This window comes from Sminthopsis crassicaudata, chromosome 5 (assembly GCF_048593235.1).
Source record: "Sminthopsis crassicaudata isolate SCR6 chromosome 5, ASM4859323v1, whole genome shotgun sequence".
NCBI lineage: Eukaryota > Metazoa > Chordata > Mammalia > Dasyuromorphia > Dasyuridae > Sminthopsis > Sminthopsis crassicaudata.
In genome coordinates, this window is record NC_133621.1 from 283,432,702 (window position 1) to 283,455,953 (window position 23,252).

A 23,252-nucleotide genomic window follows, 5' to 3' on the forward strand; every position below is an offset into this window, starting at 1 on the left:
GCTGTTGCTGTTGCTTTATAGTAATTTTTTTTAACATTTATAATATCTAGTGTTTTGACCATAAGGGCCCTAAGGAAAAGGCCAAATGATTTAATTACCATCAAGCCATAATAGGATTTTCTAGATATATTTAGTACAAAACATTGTTATTTTTCTCTCATCTGGTATTTATATAATTTTTAACAATCCTTCCTTTTTTTCTTCCAGATATAAGAGAGTTGACGTTAGAAAATTGGCTTTAAAAATCCTGGCGGAGTTCTTGTCCCCAAAAACGATTTTCTATTTAAAAAGAAAAAGATTGCATCAATTATTTATTGAGGAGTTACCCTGGAGAGCTCAGATGAACATACATTTGGCACATGCTCATTTCAGCTTATTCAAAATTAAACTCATGGAGCGTAAGAAGGTTAAACTTTTCAATTCACAAAATACGATGAGGTATGGAGTATTTTCCATGTAAAATGACTTGTTACTCAAACCAGCAGGATTTGTGTATATGTTTGGTGCTACAGTAAAATAGCAACAATCTGCATAACAACAAAATGACTTCCAAATAAACAGAACTCCTACTTGGCTTTGACTTTTGGGTCCTATTCTTTCTATTTGAACCCTTTAGAAAGACATGTTAGATCTAAGATTTCCTGTCCTCAGAACCTGCTTCTAATGTGAAATTTTATTGTTCAGCCATGTCTGATTCTTTGTGACCCCTTGAATTATAGTACTTCAGATCCTTCTGTCTTCTACTCTCTCTCAAAGTCTGTTTATAGACATTGCTTTCAAGACACTGTCTATCCATCTCATTTTCTGTCATCCTCTTTTCCTTTTGCCTTTAATATTTCCCAATATCTGGCATCTTTTCCATTGAGTTCTATCTTCTCATTATGAGGACCAAATATTTAAGCTTCAACTTCAGTATTTGACTTTTTGGTGAATTTCTTTAAGAACAGATTGATTTGATCTCCTTTTTGTCCAGGGATTTTTCAGATGTCTTCTCCAGCACCATCACTTGAAAGCATCAATTCTGAGGGTGTTCAGCTTTCCTTATGGTTCAACTTTCACAGCCATATGGAAAAATTAAATATTTGAGTATAGGGACTATAGCTTTGTCAGCCAGGTGATGTCTCTGCTTTTTACTGTGTTGTTTATTTTTGCCATACCTTTCCTTCCAGGGAGCAAGCATCTTTTAATTTCATGGCTGCAGTTGCTGTCTGCCTTGATCTTTGAGCCCACAAATATAAAATCTGGCACTGCTTCCATTTATTCTCCTTTTCTTTTTTCAGGAAGTGAAGGGACTGGCTGCTAAAATCTTAGTTTTTTTTTTTTTTTGTTTGTTTGTTTTGATGTTAAACTTCGAGCTGGTTTTTACATTCCTTTCTTTTATTCTCATCAAGAGGCTTTAAAAATTCTTCTTCACATTCTGCCAACAGAATGATATCGCCTATATATTGGAGAATGTAGATCTTTCTCCTAGACATCTTAATTCTAGCTTTTGATTTGTCCTGCTTGGCATTCTTCATGATATTCTCTGCACATAAATTAAATAAAAAAGGTGACAGTATACAACCTTATTTTACTCCTGTACATCTTAAACCAATCAGTTGTTCCGTATTCAGTTCCAGTTTTGCTTCTTGACCTGCATCCAGATTCTCCAGGGGACAAGTAAAATGATCTTTCTACTCCCATCCCTTTGAGGTCTTGCAACATTTTGTTGTGATCCCCACAATTAAAGGCTTTGGTAGATGCTTTTCTGGAATGTGTTTACCTTCTCCATAAGATAGTGAATGTTGGCAATTTGGTCTCTAGTTCCTCTTCCTGTTTAAAAACTGGCCTGCACTTCTGGTAATATTTGGTTCACATTATTCTGAAGCTTAACGGACAGAATCTTAAACATCATCTTTCTGGCATGTAAAATGAGTGTAATTGTTCAGTATTTTGAATGTTGTTTGCCATTGCCCTTTAGGTTTGGAATGAAAATGTATCTTTTCCAATTCATTGGCCACTGTTAAATTTTCTACATTTTCTAGCATATTGTGTGCAGTACTTTAAGAGCATCATCTTTTAGGACTTGAATAGCTCAGCTGGAATTCCATCCCTTCCACTACAGGTGGAAGATTCCTGATTTGTACCCTCTTGGGGATGGGGCTGAGGTGTTTCCGAGAGCACACAGGCCGATCTGTCCAGAGAGGGCTTCCAAAACTCAATCAGGGTTAGTTATTGAAGCTTTCCTCTACCAGTATCACTATTATTAGCAAGGTCTCCTAAGGTTCATTTAACTTCACTCTTCTAGATGTCTGGCTCTAGATAAGTAACCACACATCGTGGTCTGTGATGTTCAGACCTTTCTTGAATAGTTCTTCTGCATGTATTTGCCTCCTCTTCTCAACCTCTACTATTTCCGTTAAGTCTCCATTATTTTTATCTTTTATTTTTGCCCATTTTTGCATGAAACATTCCCTTGATAGCTCTTATTTTATTGAAGAAATCTCACTACAACATTTTAAAAATGAAAGTAGATTCACCTTTAAAAAGATTTTGTTGCATTTGGCTTCTGCTGATTTTTAATGCTCCTTTCATCTCTCCAGCTTTCGAACTTTAGACCCTGATACATTCTTTCTCTACAAATCTGGAGCGCTGTTGGCGGAGGAAAATGTTAATACGGAAAATTACAAAGCAATGCTTGAATTCCTGCTTTCAAGCAAAATCAGAAAGACCAACATGTCAGGTAAATAAAATGACAATATTCTGTGGGGTTGCCTCAAGTTTGGGTGTTTAATTTAGCCTCATTTATCACTTAATGGGTGGGTGTTAGTACAATAACGGTTAGTTAATAGCTGAGGATAGCATTACATACATCCTCTTGGGAGGCTTCTATACTGCTGGGCTTGGTCCTGCAGAACAGGCAGATATCTGTTCCCTTTCTTAAGGGCAGAATGAATTAGGGAGAGTAAAACAGAGAAGCAAGGCAGTAGGAATTAAGGAAGAGCAGGGGGTGGGTCCCAGGAAGGCCCCTCTTGGGACCTTCTGAGTGGATGTGCCTTTTGGCAGATTATGTATCTGAGCCACAGGGACACAGCCACTCAGTCTGGGCCAGGTCATTTGACCTTAAGAATCCTCCTGGGGTTCTGGTAAGGGAGAGAGCTAGCCCACTGGAGTGGGGAACCCTATCTCAGCCTGCTGTCAGGGAAAGGGGTGGAACATGAATTCCTGGGCTACTTTGCTTGTCTGTGCACTGCCAGCAAGCCCACCCTCTGGAAAAGTTTCTCCCTGCTATGTGTGCTCTGAAGGTGAAGAATCTTGGGATTTTGGCTCAGAAAACACTCAAAGGACTAAGATGATTTGGAACACCCCGACTCTGAAAGCTGGCTCATCTTCTAGTTTCTTCCCAGTCATCCTTTTTCCTTTTTGATGTGTTTGTGTTAGACTGGGGTCCCAGAACAGCAGAATTCTTGAGCTCAGAAATGACTGCTCAGCATGTTATGTAGTAAATATTGCATGTGATACACATATGTTGTATATGGTATATGTATATAGTATATACATATTGTATATGGTATCTATGTATCTATATAACTGCCATCTTGGTGGTTATTAAGCGAGCCTATTAGTGTAATTGTTTCTATATGTGGTTTTTTTGAGAGTGAAGGTTCTAAAAAACAATTTATTTTTTAACTTTTATTTATGTCCTGTGCTTTTTTTTCTTTTTTTCTTTTTTTGTTATAGTCATGTCACAATATGTATTTCTACTTTTTTAATTGGATTTTTTTCAATTAAGCATTGGGGTATCTGCTTTCATTCTTTTTATTGTGTTTTCACAGATGCCAAGCCCAATTACAAATGTCTGGTTTTTGCATATGAACCATAACACTTAGAGCTCTGATTGCCTTAAAATTTCTCTCTCAGAGCTTTTATGAAAACTGAGACCAGCTAGCTCTTGTAAATGAGTCTGGTTATCTAATACCCAGCTCAGAGACCAGACTAATACTCAGGGGAAATCTTCTCTGGGCTTAGAAACAATGCTTTGAGGGAAGAGTAGAGTACCCTTCCTTGGGGTATGAAGTGAAGCTGGGATTCTGCCAGGCTCTACTCCCTGTCCCTAGAATATGGCATATGCCTTCAGACCCTGTGTCTCTGTTCGTGCTGCTTTTTACTGCCTGGAGAATGCAACTTAGACAAATTAGATCCACTTTTCCATGCCCACCTCGTCATCATTGGAACACTTTCCCTGACTGCTTAAGCGCTTTCCTCCAAAACTGGTATAGCATTTTAAAAAATTTGTATTGCTTATTTAATCCCTTCCCAGTCATCACTTTATGAAAGTATTGGTATGGTGGCCTTGGAATATATACCCACATAAGGTTATAGATATATCCACATGGATGTGGCTGTTATTGGGCTGGATGGATGTCTCCAATTCAAGATACCCACCCAGGCCGCTCATTAGCCACCTGGCCCACTTCTATGCAAGGAATAGGACCCAAAAAGACAAACAGTGGATACTAGAATAAACCCCTTTATCCAAGCAAAGCAGAAAATAGAAACTGAGTGGAATACCCCTAAGTATGCACAAGTATGAATCAGGTCTAGATGAGAGCTCTGGCCAGAACAGAGAATCTGGATCTCCCCCAAAGGAAAGTCTCCACAATATCTAGATAGGCCAGCTAGAAATCAAGGACAGGTTGAGTAGCTAGTTTCCCCTATATCTTATAGCTTCCAAAGTATCTCTTGGTAAAGCGTCCTCTGCCCATGTGAACCCTGTATCTATTAGGCAGATACAGCGATACATTAGCTGGATCCTGTCGGCATGAGCTCCACCATTCAGGAGTAATGCTACAAACTCAGTTGTTCCCCAACCTCATCTGAAAGCCTGCTTAATCAATGTAATTTAAACCCTTTTAGTACATGTTCACTGAGTTTTAGACTGCTGAGGTCTGGAGTGCCCCAAAGGGACCCTAGCTCAGGTGAGGTACTTTACAAATTATAGCTAGAAGGCAGTAAACATTACTCCGTGGGCATCCCTGATCCTTCTTTGTGTCGTCCTTGGCCTGTGACTTTCTGGGACCTCTATCATCCACAAAACGCATCCCTGTCAGCTGAATCATTCATCGTCTCCTTGAATTGTAACCAAGCCTGATTGGCACAGTGAGTCTAGAAAAGTTATAGCAGGAACATTTCCTCCTCTTTGGATTTTCATATGACCTGTCATATAGTATCTTAAGGGCAAGCAGCATCCCCTAGATTTTAATCTAAGGGGAAGAATACAAAATTTTATTTTCAAGGACCTTTTCATTTATTTCCTTGATAAATCATAATAAAGTCTTTGTGGCCAGGGACCCTCTCTTGGGGATCTTTGTGACCTGCACTCAGAGCAGCACAGACTTGCTCATAGTGGGTACCCAATTAAAACAATTGCCAAATGAATAAACACATTCACAAAAATGGAATTTGGATGAGTTGGAAAGTTTTGAGGAAAAAACACTGTCATGTATATACCATAGTAGTCATTTTTTTTTTTTGCTTTCATTATCGTGTAGTATTGAGTCTTACTGTTTTGGGGAACATAATCAGCAATTTAATACTTATCTTTCTGTTTTTTTTTTTGTTTTGTTTTGTTTTACCCATAGATGTTGATGAATTTTCTTATAGCAGCTCCAAAATGAGTGAAGGAGAAAGCCCCAAGGTAGTCATTTCAACTGAATTAGAAACCAATCTTAAAGATCGAACAGGAAATCTTGGAATCTTGGACAATTTTATCAGAACCTTTATGCATTGCAAAAGAGCAGTGGTAATGTAGCAAACCTCATAATCTCGTTTACTAATTAAATAAGCATTTTCTTTGAAGGGAGCATTGAAATAAAGATAGAACAAGTGTTGCTCAACTTGGTTATGTTGTTTTTGGAGATCATTCATCCTCTTCCCCAAAATATAACTAGGGTGCTGGAGTTGAATTCAACTATACAGAGCTGTGTGATATGCTGGGCAAAGTCACTTTACCATGGCATTCTGATAGTCAATCAACAAACATATAGGACACTGGATTTGAAGTAGGAAGCTTTGGATTCAAATCTTGCTTCAGATTCTTAATAGCTCTCTAACCCCGAATAAATGTTTTAACTTCTCTGTTCAGTTTCCTTATCTGCAAAATGATAAGGATTCATATAGGAAGCTTTAAGTTCCAGATAAATAATCCTGTGACAAAGGTGATTAGACTCTGAGACCCAGCTCTAGATCTATGAGTCTCTCACCAAAGTTGAACTGAATTTCCCAGGAAGCATAGGGATTATGAATAGGTCTAGAACCTCCTTGTGCATACACAAAATATCTGGGGAAAGCATTCTCTAGAAGTCACATAGATCTAGGATTTTGTCTGTAGTTAAAACATATTTTGGGAGACTTACCAGGAGTCCTGCTTTTGTTAGACTCCATCATGTCCTGGAGAAGACCCTCCAAAGCTCTGCTGGTGGAACTTCTTTCCTATCATATTTAACTAGGCAAGGAAAGATTTTATTATATGCCTGATGACAAATTAAACCTCTTAGCCAAGGGAGAGTGTTAGAGAGGCTCATGACTATTGCTCAATGGGTAATGAATTCATAGGCCCTGGCAAAGAACAAGATGGATAAAATGGCACTGGGTGCCTTGTGGCCCTCTTCTGTATAGTGTGGAGGTAGTGGTAGGGGAAAGGAGAAAGTCCAGAGTTTCTAGACCTCCTTCCCTCAAGAGTTCTTTTTTTTTATCTGAGCTTTAAAGTTGAGGGATTAAAGGTTTTCTTTTGGTTTCTGGCCTGCTTAGAGAATGAAAAGAACTGAGGTTCTAATGAGGTGAAATGACTTGAAAGTAGGTAGAAAGAGTAGGATTCAAATCCGGTGTTCTCTGGATGTCTCATGCCCTTATCTTCTCTGGGTCGTGTGGCCTCTCTGTACTTCTCGAATATAGTAGGGGGTCAGTAAACTGAGAAGCCTGGTTCTGTGAGGAGTTAAAAGTCCCTTCAAACAGAGAGGACATCTGTGAGCCAGTGATGGAATGCCTTGAGAGAGGAAAGGCATTTTCTGTTTTAAATAAGGTAGAATCTGAACTCGGATCCTCCTGACTCCCTCCAGACCCAGCACTCTCTATGTCTCAGAGGAGAAGAGGTTACAGAGTGAGTGTGGTAGAAGCAGAGAGGGGTCTGGCTGTCTACCACAGAACTAGAGGATTAGAAGGGACCTCTTTTTGGCCACCTCCTCCTTCTCCTCAACCTCATAGATTTTTTTGTTTCCTTCAAATTTGGACTCAATCCCTTTCCCCCATCCCATCCTAACTGCCAGGACCTTTCCTTCCTGGCCACCTTACATTGAACTTTGTGCCCATTCTCCTTCTATCTATTTTGTATGGACTTTTATGTCCTCATTGTCTTAGAATTGTCTTTGTAAGTTGGAATTGTGCTATTTCTGTACTTGTATCTTCAGCAAAGAGTTAAGCACGTAGAAGGTGCTCAATGAATGCTTGATGATTGAATGACCTCTTCCTGAAAAAGAATTCTCATTACACCCATCCTGCTGGGATTTCCCCTGCTGGGAGACTCCTAGAAAAGGACAACTCACAACGGCACGAAACTCAGCATGTCTGTCTTCATGTGCGTGGGATGGAACCAAGTGAACTTTTGGTTGCCCATATTATGATTGGCAGTTGGATGGACAACAAAACTCATCCAGATCTAGGACCTTCACTGTGAATAGTTAGCTAGATAAGTTAAAAACTGAATAGGAGGAAGAAGGAGGAAATGGGCCATTGCCTATGAGAACACGGCTATATTTCTAGCGAAGCTGTAGAGCCACCAGTTGTGGAATATTAGAACTGAAGTTGAGAACTACCCAATGGATAGTGGAAAAGGTGTACAATGGGAGTATGAGCAGGCTGAAACTTGGTACAAGGGAAGAGTTACAGAGGAGTATGAATGATGTTCCCTCATTTTGGGGAAGCTCTAGCTATCAGGAAGTATTTCCTTTCATAAAACTAGAATCTAATCAGCCAATAATTATTTATCATTCTTGGTTCTGTCTGACCTTCAAAGCTAAAGAAAACAAGTTAGATCTCCTTTCCACTTGGTGATTCTTATAGGTAACTATTACAATCTCCTGAACCTTCTCTTTTTGGATTTAAACATCCTTAATTCCATCAAGTTCTCATGATATCACATAGTCTCCAGCTTTTTTCTTCTTGTTATTCTTACTTGGGACAATGAATCTGAAGAATCGATTAGCAAAACTAACCTTAACCTTAGGCAGGTAATCATCTTTCTGTGCATTCAGCTTGTCACTTAAGGCTTGGACTTAGTGATCTGTAAGGTGCTTTCTAACTTTTATAGAGAGGAATTTTTTGTAAGGCATTATGTTGGGTGAATTAGCTGTGTCCTCCTCCGCTCATTCCCTCAAGAGTTTTTTTTTTTTTTTTCTTATGTGAGCTTTAAAGTTGAGGGCTTAAAGGTTTTCTTTTGGTTTCTGGCCTGCTTAGAGAATGAAAAGAAACCAAAAGATCCTCACTGATCTCATTACCTAAATTATATCTACAAAACTTTTCTTGAAATGAACTTTTTGCCCATGAGTTGACAATTTATTAAAATGTCTTATATGGCATACACAGAATTTTTGCTATTTTGGCTAAACTCTATGATGTAATTGAGCATATGGCGATGTAATTGGAATAGGCAATGGTGGTGATCATTAATATATTTATAAAATGAATCCAGTGAAATCTGAGAACATAAAAAGGGAGTAATTATTAATTACTCTTTGTACGTGAAGCTATGATCTTTATACTTTTCTCACTGATCCTCTCATGTTGATCAGGCTTGTGTTTAAAGGAACAGATGGTGACAATGGTACTGTCAGCTTTATAGAAGTAAAAAAACAAACAAATCTTGGAACTGATTTCTTAGGTTAAATGAGCGACTGTACACTTCCCTTTCATGGGATTGCTTTAAAATTAAATCTAAATAATTTTTTTTTTTTGCCTGTTGCATTTTGGAAAATATATGATTCGTAAACTGAGAGATATAATAACAATGAAACATTCTTATTTTTTACTATTTATTACATTAATAACTTATTATTATCCTTACCCTACTTTAAGAAAAACCTTATGTACAGAGATCCTGACTTACCCAACAGATGAACTGGTTGGTGGTTATTGATGTTTTAAGAGGATTCTTCATTTTGCAAAAAGTATTTATTGTGATACCTAATACTTTTAACTACTATTTGTGGAAATTTGATTTCCTCACAGATTTGTTAGGAATATGTTACCTGTTTCTTGAAAAAAGGCATAACCATTGGAAAATCTTCATCTGGGTGGAGGACACAGGATCTTAGACATTGACCTGAATGGTTTTTGCAAGTCATTGAGGCTAACATCCCTTTATTATAGATGGGGAGAAACTTATTTCCCCCCTTCAAAGCACCAATATTTAATGAATTATCATAGTAAGAAAAGAAGCACAATATCTCTCCCCTTTGAACCCGGGATGTACTATACTACAAATATACCTAGCAACAGAAGGAAGAGCAGACTCAAATTGAAGTCCTAATTAAAGAAGTATATCTAATTGGGACTTCAATGTATGATGTGTGTATATATATACATATCATACATTATATATATATATATATATATATATAATGTATGATATATATATACATCTCAAACATTTGTGGCTCTGGGCCTTCAGGGCTCCAGATACCCCAAGACCTTGTTTCCGTGAAACAGTTTTCTGCTGCCTAGAACTCCACCAAATGCCTCTGTCCACAACTGCTCTGGAAGTTTTTCCAAGTTTAGTTCTCCCACATCTACCTTCGCTCAGCTGAAATCCTCAAGGAATGCATTGCTGAGCTCTCTTAGCTTGTTTAGAAAGACTAAGCATCCTTGTCTAAGGACCAGGGGAGGGTTCTCCAGTTCTGCCCCATAGGTCTTGACTTGGAGGCTTATGAATTCACCCCCAGGAGATTCTCAGCTCTCAGTACCAAATTCTCAGGAACCAGAGAGTTGGGTGTTCTCCCCAGGAAGCTTGTGTCCTTGTGGGCACAGGGCCTGGTCTCTTTAGTAAGAAAACTTAGTTTATGGCCACCATAATAAGGTCAAAGTCAGAGTGTTGATAAATGGTAAAGATGACATTTGAAGCATGATCCTCTGCCTTCTGACCCAAGTAGGCACACTACTTTTAATTTTTAGTTTATGTTTTTCTAATTATATGTATAAACAATTTTTAACATTCATTTTTAAAAAAAATTTGAGTTCCAAATTCTCTTCTTCCTAGTCTCCCTTTCTCCCATTTCCTTCTCCTGAGAAGGCAAGCAATTCAATATAGATTATACACGTGCAGTCATGCAAAACATGTGCCACGCTCCCTCCCCTCCACAAAAGTATGCTTTGGTCTGCATTCAGACACTATATTTCTTTGTCTGGAGATGGATAGCATTTTCTCATAATGAGTCCTTCAGAACTGTCTTGAACCTTTGGATTGCTGAGAATAGCTAAGTCATTCACAGTAGATCATCTCTCATTTTGCTCTTACTCTATATACTGTTTTTCTGGCTCCTCTCACTTTGCTTTGTTTCAGTTCATCTAAGTCGTCCCAGGTTTTCTAAAAGTATCCTGCTCTTCATTTTTTACAGCATAATAGTGTTCATCACAATCATATGGCACAGTTTAACTATCCCCCAACCGATGGGCAACTCCTCTATTTCTAATTCTTTTCTACTGCAATAAAGAGATGCTATATTTTTGTTCATTTATGTCCTTTACTTTTTTTCTTTGATCTCTTTTGCATCTAGTAATGATGTTGCTGGGTCAAAGGGTATGCACAATCCCTTTGGGCATAGTTCCAAACTGTTCTTCAGAATTGTTGGATCAGTTCACAACTCCACCAACAATGCATTGTTATTGTTCAATTGGGTGGTCCCATGGGCCATAGCAAGCCAGTGCTGCTGATGGAATTTTTTTGGCAAAGATTCTCCAGTGGATTAAGGGAAAGAGAGGTTAAGAGAGGTCACATAGTGTCTGAGGCTGGATTTGACTTCATATCTTCCTGCCTCCAGACCCAACACTCTGTTCAGTGATCTGCCTCTAGCATTATTGCATTAGCACGTTAGTGTCCCAGATTTCTCACATTTTGTCCTTCATTTGTCATTTTCCTTTTATTAGCCAATCTGATGGATGTGGGTCGTACCTTAGAGTTTATACCACTATTTTCAATGAGAGAATTTATATTCCACACATATATTTAGTTTTCCTTATTTGGTCTTGAAACCTTTTTTTTTTTTTGGTTGTTGTTGGATGTACTTTGGTGATGGACAATTTTTCTTTTAATGTAAGCTCTGCATTTTGACAATAACTATGGAATAAGTGTTACATAGCTGCCAGGCAAAAAAATGGTGCCTGAAAACTTTCCATATCTTAGCGTTACTTTTAGTTAGAGCTTCATTAGTTTTGCATTATGCTAAGATGTGCATTAGATACTTATTAAGCATATAATAGAATTAATTTATTTGAAAGCATATTCATTTTACATTTTTAAGGAATGTTCTGCAATTTCTTGTTAGCTAGATTAGGCCGTGAACGAGATGTTGCCAGCAGTCCTTAAAATTGTATATGTATTATCATAATTTAACAAAGAAAGATGGTTTCCCTATTTATCTTCTGGAAATATAAATCTGTGTTGCACATTGCTTGTGTTCTAGGTTCTTGCTCATCGTGGTGGTTATTGGACCTTACTTCAGAATGCCTCCCGGATTCTTTGGAACTATACCTTGGAAGTACAGATGCTCTTTCAACAGACACATGCTTTTTCGAGATCATTTCCTGTCAGCAAGGATGCTCTCTTATGCACATTTGTGATGCCATATTATTTGACATCAGAAGCCCTCCTTGACATGCTGGTAGACCTGCAGAACAGCAAATCTCTTAAGGTAAAGTCAGTTGGATAGAGAGAGTCTTTCTACTTTGTCTTCTGCTTATCAGGGAAAAAGATGTAGGGTGGGTCATACAGCAAAGATGACAATGATTTATACATGGATATCAATTACCCAAAATACATAGAGTTGAGCCAATGGTCCAGCTTTTGTGCATAGATAAAAAATGTCAGGTATTACCAGATTAAATAGAGATCTGTATTCTCCTCATATTTAGCAACAACAGAATTGAATAATGATGAATGAATGCATACCTTTTAGAGTACTTTCAAGAATTCACAGCTTGGGAAAATAGAAATTAATTTTTCTTGTGTTTATATTTGGTTTGGTTGTAGTCCATCTGTTTCTCATAATTATGTTGAACATGAGGCTTAGTTTTTACTGAAGTGAATTTAAATTGTTAGCATTAGAACTCAGCTGTTAACACATTTACAAACAAATCAATAACTGCCCTACTGTCACACCTTCGCTGAGTTCTGATTGAGTTAATTATTTGTGCTCATCCTATTGTATTTGTCTCAAGGTGTGTTATGTGGGACTGAGAGTCTGGAGCTAGGATTTGAGGTAACAAAATCCTCACTTGTTGAACTAAGTCCAACCCTTCAAGAATCAGGCAACTGGCACAAAGGTGGAAAGCATGATAAATTTGAAAAACAAAAGGGATTCTGTCTAAACACCTATACCTACATGGAAAGAGATTGAGCAAGTGATGGGAATATTACCTACTCTGCACCTAACTAATGAGACTTCTGAGAGAGAGGGATAAGACTTCATTAGGAGCTGAAAGGGGAATTCTAGCCATGAGCAGCCACCACCAAGAGCCCTTAGGAGAGCAAATTTCAAAATGCTTAGAGAAGTGATATAAGTTACACAGGAAGGCTATTTTGAGCTGTGTTTGGGTGATTTCAGCTTGCTTCTGTATTGTCTAGCAGGAAGAAGGTTCTTAAAACTGCAAAGGGTGGAGAAGAGGGCTTTGGAATAAAAATAAGAGAGATTTGGAACTTCAAATCAGTTCATGTCTCGTGGCCTGGGTGAACTATACCTGAAGATATTGAAAGATCTGACACAAGCATTTATCGGGGAGAAGGGACAATTCTAGAGTGCCTTTTGTGTTCCAGGAGGATGGGCCAAGTGTTTTAGAAATATTATTTCATGTCATCCTCACAACAACCCTGGAAAGTAGATGCTATTATTATTTCCATTTTATGGATGAGAAAACTGAGGCAAACAGAGGTTGGCTCCGGGTCAAGCAGCTACTTAAGTGTTTTGAGACAGGATTTGATTCAAATCTTTCTAACTGAAAGTATTCTATCCATAGTGACATGTAGCTGCTATGTAAAAGATGGTGCATAACATGGCTAACATAGGAATGTTTTACATGATTGCACATGTATAATCTGTACCAAATTGCTTGTCTTTCAAGGAGGGGACAAGGGGAGGAAGGGGAAAAAAGAATTTGGAACTCAACATTTAAAATAACATGAATATTAAAAATATTCATTTATGAGTAATTGACAAATAAAATAAAATAAAGATGCTGCATGAATATTTAACTTGTATCAGATTGCAAGCAAGGGGTATGGGGGAGAGAGGGAGAAAAATTTGGAAAAAAAGTTTTACAAAGGTGAATGCTGAAAACTTATGTTTACATGTATTTGGAAAAATAAAATACTATTAATAAAAGAAGATGATCTTGAAAAAAAAAGATCTTGAAAGAGAAGAAGATATCATTTAAGTCAAGAGGAGGAACTAGTATATTCCAGGCATGGAGCGCAACCAAAATAAAGGAATTAAGATGGAAGATGGAGTGTTGTGTGGGAGGAGCAGAAATAGGTTAGTCATGTCCAATGAGGCTGAAATAAAAATGTGCAATCCAGCATTAGAGACCTCCAGAGACAGAGAAGTTTTTGGTTTATCCTAGAAGCCATAGGGAACTATTGGAGATATTTTACTTTGTTGTTTTGCATATGTTTAATCTCTATAGGCTCATATATGTGAATGCAATATCTACTGTTAGAATGTTATTTCCTTGACAGTAAAAATTATTTCATCCTTTGGGTTTATAACTTCCCTGTGTTATTGGCTATCAGATATTATAGACACTTAACAAAATCTTGTTGATTGATTGATTGACTAAAAAAACATGTCACATAGAGACAATCAAAGGAAGAGAATATGCTCAGAATCTGTAAGTGTGAGAAATAGGATTTTCAGAGGATGTGTAAGTTATGTTTGCAGAGGGACATGATTACTGTCTTCAGGTATTTGAAGGACTGACTTATGGTATGAATGAATGAAAAATCATTTATGAAATGCTCAGTTCCCCCTCCCTAAAATAGTAAGCAATCTGATAGAGGTTATATATGTGCAATCTTGTAAAATAATTTCTATATTAGTCTTTTATGGACAAAAACTCAAAAGAAAGAAAGAAAAAAGACAAGAAAGGAAAGAAAGAAAGAGAAAAATACTATGTTTCACTTTGTATTCACTTACCTTCCAGACTTCAAGGCTAGTTTTCTAGCTATCCTCATGAAAACCACTATAATAGTGATAAAGTATTGATATGTCTAGGATCTGTGATTTCTGATGATATGGAAACTCCCTCCACCGTAGTTGTCCATAGTTGAGGGGTCTGACTTAAAGGCCTGCTCCAATCAAATTAACTATAATTGGGAAATGTTTAATTAAATAAAAATACAATACAATATAGATAACATCAATTAGTAATTTTCTAAGCCAATATGCAGCCCAGAAAGATCTCTTTCTATTTCATTTGGATATCTTGGAGAGAGGCCTGAGCCTCCGTGAAGATGTGACTTGGCTATAGTCCCACAGCTTCTAAGTGTCAGAGGAGTTCTGCTAAAGCACCATTCATGTGAAGAGGTTTTGTTATTGTTCGTTTTTGTTTCTATGTTTTTTTAAACACGGGTAGTTGTTGTAAGCATTTATTAAGCTCCTGCTGTGTGCTAGACACTGTTACATGCTAGGGATATAAATAAGAGCAAAAATATGGTCTCTGTGGAGGAAGACAATATTCAAACAGTTGTATTGGGTTTTTGTGTATATATATATATATATATGTCTATGTAATAGATAAATGCATATATTTTTGCCTTTATATTCCCATCACATATATATAAAACATCCTTTATCACATATGTAATATATATTATATACACATTATATATGTATATATATATGTATATATATATATATATTTGTATACTTATACACATACATATGGAAGCAACTTCATATGGAGGCTCAATGGATAGAGCACTGAAGTATTCAAATTTGGGCTTAGGCACTTACCAGTTATGTGGTCCTGGATAAGTCACTAACCTCTCTTTGCTTTAATTCACTGGAGGAAGAAATGGCAAACCACTCCAAGATTTTTTTTGCCAAGAAAATCCCATGGACAGTATCGGTGGGTTATGATCCATGAGGTCATGAGCAGTTGGATACAACTTGGAACAACAACACATATGTGCATATATCCTTATATATACATACATATATAAATAGAATATATAATAATACATATCTATATGCATATCTAGAAACTAAATCGGAGATAACCCCAGAGGGGAGGCATTAGTATGTAGGGGGGCAGAGAAAGTCTTCTTGAAGAAGGTACTGTTTAACGATTTTGTAATTATCTTGTAAAGTGAAGTGGATCGTGCAAGGGATAGAGTGTGGGACTTGGAGTTAAAAAGATCTGAGTTTGAATTCTGAATTTTGTACAGTGGGAAAATGGGAATCACTAGCACATATTGCACTCTATTTCAATGAAATGACACAATAAGTAATAGAGACTTGGTCTGCAGAGGCCACATGAAATACAATTGGCTCATGTTAATTGAAACTCTTAATCACTATGTTCTAATACCCTGTTTTGTCCTGAAGTGAGAAGTATACTGAGCAAGTGAAGCCATTGTCAGCCTATGCTCAGAGAAACCTTTTGGAGAGAAAAAAGAATATGTGTGAACCATCATATGTGGCTCATAGATCAAGAGCCAAGATATGTGTACTTGATCCTGGACAGATCCCTTAAATCTCCCTGTCACTCAGTTTCCTTGTCTATAAAATGGCAATAATAATAATAGCATCTATTTCACAAGGTTATCCTGAGGATAAAAAAGTGTTAATATTATATAATTATATATTTGTTCTGTTAATATTATATAATTATAGAACATTGTAAAACTCAAAGTGCCATATAAATTCTGTTATCATTATTGTTATCTCCCCCATTAGAATATTAGCTCCCTGCACTTTGTTGTTTTTGTTTTTGTTTTATTTTGTTTTGTTTTTGTATCCCCACTACTTAGCATAGTGCATAGCTATAGTAAGAGCCTAATAAATAAATGTGGATAGATTGATTGGTTTAGATTATTATTACTTCTTAGATACATTCAAAGTTAGTGCATTTTGGATCCATGATCTGGAAGAAAATATACTTTGGTACCAAATCTTGAATAGTCACATGCTTGATCTCAATATACAATTTGGTCATTTGCAGATTTTGGATGACAATAAAGATTTCGGTGTTCCGAGTGCTTATGGAAGCATTGAAGACGATAATGGGGGCTTTAATCTGACTTTTGAAGATCCTTTTGATGATATAAATTTGGTTGACATGAAGTATATTTCAAACTTCATCTTTAAAACTTTGGAAATTTTGTACAGAGTGGGAAAATGGGAATCACTAGTACATATTGCCCTCCATTTCAATGAAATTACACAGTAAGTAATGCTGGAGGGAGATTTGCCCTGCAGGGCCCACATCAAATGCAATTGGCTCATGTTAATTAAAACTCTTAACCACTATGTTCTAATGCCCTGTTTTGTCCTGACAGTGAGAGGTATACCGAGCAGGTGACACCATTGTTAGTCTATGCTCAGAGAAACCTTTTGGAGAGAATCAAGAAATTCAGTGGCCAAGATATGATCAAGATAGAAAATGAGATTGAGAACAAGGTGGGGGTGTGCATGCATATGCACTCATTTTAAAACACAAAACATCTGCGTGAATTTGTTCCATTCTTTCCAAAACCTTTTTGTAGCATTTCCAAATAACAGACATAAATAGGTAACTTTGCATATCCAGAAAGAAAATTTCACATGAAGTCCACAGAAAAGTTTTCATCAAAGTTTGCTAAATTAGCTTTCATCATTTCATATATATGGGGACCTCTGTTTCAAACCTTCAAGAATGGCACACTCATTTCTGACAGGCTTTCCACCCCTCACATTTCTATTTTTAAATCCCTATGATTCCAGGCTTTGGACATCATGATGGTAGAGAGTAGTTGGCCCAAAATTAAACACAGAGGAAGTTAATTCTGAAAAACATCATCAAGGAAAATTTAAATTGTGCTAAATTGTCCTAAATGATGAGCGAGGTGGGAGAACCATCCCACATGTTCTATGATTGCAAAGTAACAAAAAAAGTAGCCTGCATCTCTTAACTGTTTCAAATTAGATAATATAAGATAAATTTAGGAGAGTGAATTACACAATATTGGAAAACTATACTCTAATTGCCATATGTAATTTGTATAATGCTCTCCTCCAGCTGTATTCTACAAAATGAATATGAAAAATGCTGTTGTTTGTTTGGGAGAGTTGATCATGATTGAATGCTGCCATCCTGGCTACTATATTAAGCATCATGTTTTGCTTCTTTATTTTGACAAGTGAAAATAAGAGAAAAACTCAAGAAAGATTAGAAATGGATGACTAATTGATAAATATTCTTCTTCTTCTTTTTGTAAAGATAAACCTCCGCCATATCATTGGTAAACTGCCCCATCCCGCTTTTCAGCCTAATGAAGCAGGATGGCGTGAAGGCTTTATTGATTTTGACCAAGGTAGAATTCATTCAGGTAAGGAATGATTCCAGCCCCACACTCTGTTTACTAATTCTCATGTAAGGCTCACCTTTCTCCTCCATTACTTCTGTGGTCTGCTAGAACTTAATCTTACCTAATTAAAAAGTTTCTAAAAATCCTTTTTCTAGAGGTTTGTTTGATTAAAAATTAATCCATTTGGCATTTACCCATCTGTCTTAATCTCATTAGTTTTGTTATTTACATTATTATAAACCTCAATTAAGATGGATTCTTTTGGGAAAAAAAGCAAATGTATTTTTATTGAATTCCTAAGATGAACAGAGATCCTAAATGGCTGGTGATTGCCCACACTATGGTAATTTTCTTTTTTCTTTCAGTATGGGGGAATGGGGAAACAATTGGAAATGTCCTTCCATTGCTGCCTTGCCTGGTACCCCAGAAAGGTTCTGTTCTGGTTTCTGAAGCAGCTCTGGTCCCCATGATTAATACAGATTGTTTCTCCTGAGAATCCTAGTTTCCCTCTCTTCAGATTGTCATCATAGGCTTAGGGCATTTAGGAAAGTTGTCAAATCTGATTTTAGCTAAGAGAATTGAGCTTCAAGGTTTGGGATGCTTACAGTTTGAAGAGATGAGGTAATGGAAGGCTAATATAGATGAGAATAAAAACTGCAGTTTTCTTGAATTCTGTGGATTCTTGAACCTCCTGGTAATGGGTATGGATATTGGGAAAGTGCACTAGACTTGCTTCTGTATGTGTTCGAATTTAAGGGTCGCCACCAGAAATTAAACAGTAGATAAGGGAAGGCTGTAGAGGCTTAATTTTCAGTAATTAATAGAATAAATATTCTTTGATTGAAGTTTCCAGGGGAAACACCTGCAGCTTTAAATCCTTCCCACCACAGCTCACAATAGCCTTCTCCCAGTTCAGCTGGGTCAAGGCTTTCAGTTTGATTCCAAAACACTTCTTTTGCCAGGAATTTAAGCCATCCTATAGAGCAAGGCATCTTTTTTTTTTTTTTCCCCAATACAATAAACATTTATTTATTTATTTTTTAATTTTGTTTTTAATTAATTTTTATAATTATAATATTTTCTTTGACAGTACATATGTATAGGTAAATTTTTTTTTTACAACCTTATCCCTTGTACTCCTTTCTGTTCCAAGTTTTTCCCCTCCTTCCCTCCACTCCCTCCCCTAGATGGCAGGCATTCCCATACATATTAAATATCTTATAGTATATCCTAGGTACAATATATATGTGCAGAACCGAATTTTGTTGTTGTTATTGCAAAGGAAGGATTGTATTCGCAAGGTAAAAATAATCTGGGAAGAGAAACAAAACAAAATAAAACAAAACAAAACAAAAAAAACTCATTTCCCAGTGTTCCTTTTCTGGGTGTAGCTGATTCTGTCCATCATTGATCAATTGGAATTGGATTAGCTCTTCTCTATGTTGAAGATTTCCACTTCCATCAGAATACATCCTCATACAGTATCATTGTTGAAGTGTATAATGATCCCCTAGTTCTACTCGTTTCACTTAGCATCAGTTGATGTAAGTCTCTCCAAGCCTCTCTGTATTTCTCCAGTTGGTCATTTCTTACAGAGCAATAATATTCCATAACATTCATATACCATAATTTACCCAACCATTCTCCAATTGATGGACATCCATTCATTTTCCAGTTTCTAGCCACTATGAAAAGGGCTGCCACAAACATTTTGGCACATACAGGTCCCTTTCCCTTTTTTAGTATTTCCTTGGGATATAAGCCCAGTAGTAGCACTGCTGGGTCAAAGGGTATGCACATTCTGATAACTTTTTGGGCATAATTCCAGATTGTAGAGCAAGGCATCTTAAAACTTTTCTACCTCAAGACTTCTTTTGCCCAATAAATTTTTACAGTGAGACAGATGACTCTACCACTGCTCCCTCACCTGTCAGGGTATCACCTCCCTGATATCATGGTGCTCTTTGAGAACGAAGGACAAGAATATCAGCCTGGCCCCGGATGTATAAGTATATAAAATCCATATGCAGATCAAACATTTACTGATAATAAATCATAATGTTGCAGCTGCCCACATTCACTTATGAGACTGCAGATGGGGGTCACTACCCGTAGTTTAAGAAGCTGGGCTATAGAGGATCTATTGAAGGCAGTGATGGCAGCCCGGAAAGGAGCATATTCTTTGGAGAATCCTCCTGAAAGAAGGAAGAACCATTTCTTGACCAGAAACAGCACAGGAATTGCAGAAAGACAGATTTCACTTCAGAAGAAGGATCATTTCCTAACAATGAGAGCTCCCTCAAAGGGGAAAGGACGGCCCAAAAGCTGATGAGGAAGGCGGCCTGTCCCCAGAAGGTCCTTGAGGTCCACTTGTCCAGGCTGTGGTAGAAGGGACTCCTGCCCTGATGTGGGTTGGACTGGGTGCTGCCAAATCCCTTTCATCTATGAAATTGGAGTTTCTGGGCATTGGGCAGGGAGCTACTTTATTGATCTTGTCCATAAGAAATCCTTGTTATTTAGTCATTTTTTATTTGGTCCTGACTCTTCATGAACCTTTTTGGGGTTTTTGGCAAAGATAGTGAAACTGTTTGCCATTTTTTTTCTCCAGATCATTTTAAAGATGTGGAAACTGAGGCAAACAGGTGAAGTAATTTGCCCAGGGTTACAGCTATTAAGTGTCTGAAGCTGGACTTGAACTCACAAAGAGTAGTCCTTCCTGACTCCAGGCCTGCTGGTCTATCCTCTGTCCCATCTTGTTGCCCATATGAAATTAACTTGCCCCAAATTCAGGGAATCCTGGGATGATAATATGCATATAATTTTTTCTAGCTTTTCTTTTTTGCAATTCTATTTATCATCCAAAAAATGTGAAATTGTTTTCATTGTGATGAAATATGCACAATTGCTTTGATGGAATATAAAAATGTTGTTGCTTTTTTGGCCATAAAACCCCCAAATCATAGACTGGTGGATCTGGAAAGGGGCTTTAGAAGTCCCACCCATCCCTCCTCTGTGGTTCTTGAGGCTCTCTTAAGGTTCTGGGCTCAGGCAGAAGATTGTGATGAATGTTCTTCTTAATTTTTTTCTACCAGACTTGTCATTCCCTTGGTGAGGAGCTGTCTCTGCCAATGCAGGTTTCTGAATCCATAATTTCTAGTCTCAGAGAGTTGCCGGGGGCCCTGAAGGAATGAGAGGTCTTGCCCCAGTCACACAGCCAAGATAAATCAGATTCAACACTTGAACTCAGGACTTCCTAATTCTGAGACCAGCTTTTCTTTCTATGTCACACTGCTTATTATTTTGCATTTATTAGCAGAAACCTGACTTCTTGTGACTTCACTTATTCTCCCTGTTCTGTTCTTTGGGCCCATACAGAGTAAGCCTAATTCATCTTCCTTTTTACAGTCTTTGATTAATTGAAGTCTGGCACTATTCTCTGCCCACTCCCCCCCCAAAAAAAATGAGACAGACAGACAGACATTCACTTGGAAAGGACTGAAATCTTTGCTTATAACTTAAATGAATTTTAAAAAATATTATCTGTTTCTCAAATTGAATGTCAGAATGAGTTTTTTTTGCAGGGGTTTGTGTCTCAATTCGGGGGGGGGGGAGAGGACATAAGAGGGAAAGAATGTTAATTGCTTGTTAATGGAAAACAATGAAATTTAATAAGAAAAATACAAAACGGATGCAAAGGTCAGGAAAAGGAAGTATACACTTAATGAGACTTTGCTTTTCATTAAAAATAAATAAATCTGACAGCTTGCCCATGACATCTTACACACAGAAAATCTGACATTCCTTTACGTACCTCCTCCTGCTCCCTGCCCCCAGATCGGTTAGCTGTCAGCACTGTAGTTTCCAGTGCCTGGATGAAGACATTTCTCATAAAAGATGATTCTATTATCTTGGGGCTTGTGGCAGTAAGAGCTCCCATTTGTATCCTGGTAAAGTGCAGTCCCCTGCCCCAGGCTTCTCCTCTACTATCTCCATATCTACCGGAGTCCCGTGACTGGTGGCCATGTGATTAATGTTTTGGGCCCCCACAACTCTTAAAGACCGTGCTCTTCCTGACGGGTCTGGGGCTTGTGCATGATCGTGAAGGCAATAATCAGAGGGGTAAAAACATCAATCTTTGAAGAGAAGAGGAAAAAAAATAATTACCTATCACAGCATATAACAATTATGACTTTAAATCATCATGATCTACCTCTAAACACATCTGCATATTGAACATGCATTTTGATTAATAAAAGCAAAAAGAAAATAAAACATTTATAGAAATCATGTTCTTTCTCTAGAAGTTTAGAAGACTTTGCAATGGCAATTGAGGGAAGCTATGTCTTAGTGATTATGAGATCCATCTAATCACAGAAAAATAAATAAATAAAATTGCCCCTCCCTAAGAAAACTAATTTCATGCAAATATTAGATTTTGCTGTGTAAATGGACATTCTTACTTGACCTTAAGTGACCAATTAGACAGCACCGTGATTCCTCCATTAACATCCTCCTCTGATGCTCACTGTGTGGGGTCCAACTCTGCAGGAAGCCTGCGGCTCATTATGTCTGACTCCAAAGGAGGAGGACTCTTTCTGCTGCTTCCATTCTGGGAGATAGTTTGCTACGTCATAAACAGATCGCCATCTGTCAGCAAAGGGACATCCAAAAAAAAAATCATGGCTCTTGAAGGAAGAAGTTCTCTGTCCTGAGCTGCGGCAGACTCAGAGAAAATGGTGGACATGCCAGCTGAGAGTTGGGAGTGGAAAGGATTCTCGGTTAGCTCTGAATTATTTAGAGCTTGGAAGGATGTCCTTAACATTCAATTAGGAAAGAAAAAATCCTCTAAAAGGAGTGCTCTGAAGAAGGCACGTGGGCTCTGTTCTACAGGGTTGGTCTGCTGTTCTGTGACCGTTTGAATGAGCTTGGTGGATTTGGAATAAGAGGCTGGTGATGGTGACAGTTGTACTATCCCGTTTGGCTTCTCTTGGCAGACAGAACAGGGTGGTGTGCCAGTTCCTTCTAGTGACTCTCCCGGGGTCACACAGTGGTCTGTGAATGAGGCTGGATTCGAACTCATGAGTCAGTCTGACTTCATGTTTGCTGCTCTATCCACTGAGCACCTAGCGGCTTACAGTCAGATTAGAAGGTCCTGCGTTCAAATCTGATTGTGCCATTGGAAAAATGTGAGGGCCTCAGATTTCTCACTTATCAACCAAGGAGTTCTATTCACTATTTGTTAAGCGTCCTTCCACCTCTACATCATTGTCCTATTGGATTAAGATCTTGCTAGTTGAGTGGGGACGGATCAGTGAGATCAGTCAATCAATCCATAAGCTTTCATAAAGCATTACTTATGTGCCTGGCACTGTGTTGAACAGCAGGGGCCCAAGGAACTAAATGTGGGGAGAAAACTGTAAGTAATCAGAAATCACATTCTGAT

General features: G+C 37.7%; 1 protein-coding gene across 4 annotated transcripts in view; it reads left to right on the top strand.

Moving 5' to 3' along the window:
- CFAP54 (cilia and flagella associated protein 54) overlaps positions 1 to 23,252 on the top strand; it is a 279,694-nt gene that overhangs the window by 123,970 nt on the left and 132,472 nt on the right. For 3 of the 4 annotated variants that reach the window (XM_074271318.1, XM_074271321.1, XM_074271320.1), the window contains 7 exons: positions 208 to 438; positions 2,583 to 2,722; positions 5,622 to 5,782; positions 11,712 to 11,939; positions 16,465 to 16,688; positions 16,802 to 16,922; positions 17,722 to 17,830. In XM_074271318.1, the coding sequence (XP_074127419.1) occupies positions 208 to 438; positions 2,583 to 2,722; positions 5,622 to 5,782; positions 11,712 to 11,939; positions 16,465 to 16,688; positions 16,802 to 16,922; positions 17,722 to 17,830 (1,214 nt within the window). The remainder of the gene's footprint in view (positions 1 to 207; positions 439 to 2,582; positions 2,723 to 5,621; positions 5,783 to 11,711; positions 11,940 to 16,464; positions 16,689 to 16,801; positions 16,923 to 17,721; positions 17,831 to 23,252) is intronic. The other variant, XM_074271319.1, reaches the window with a different exon arrangement.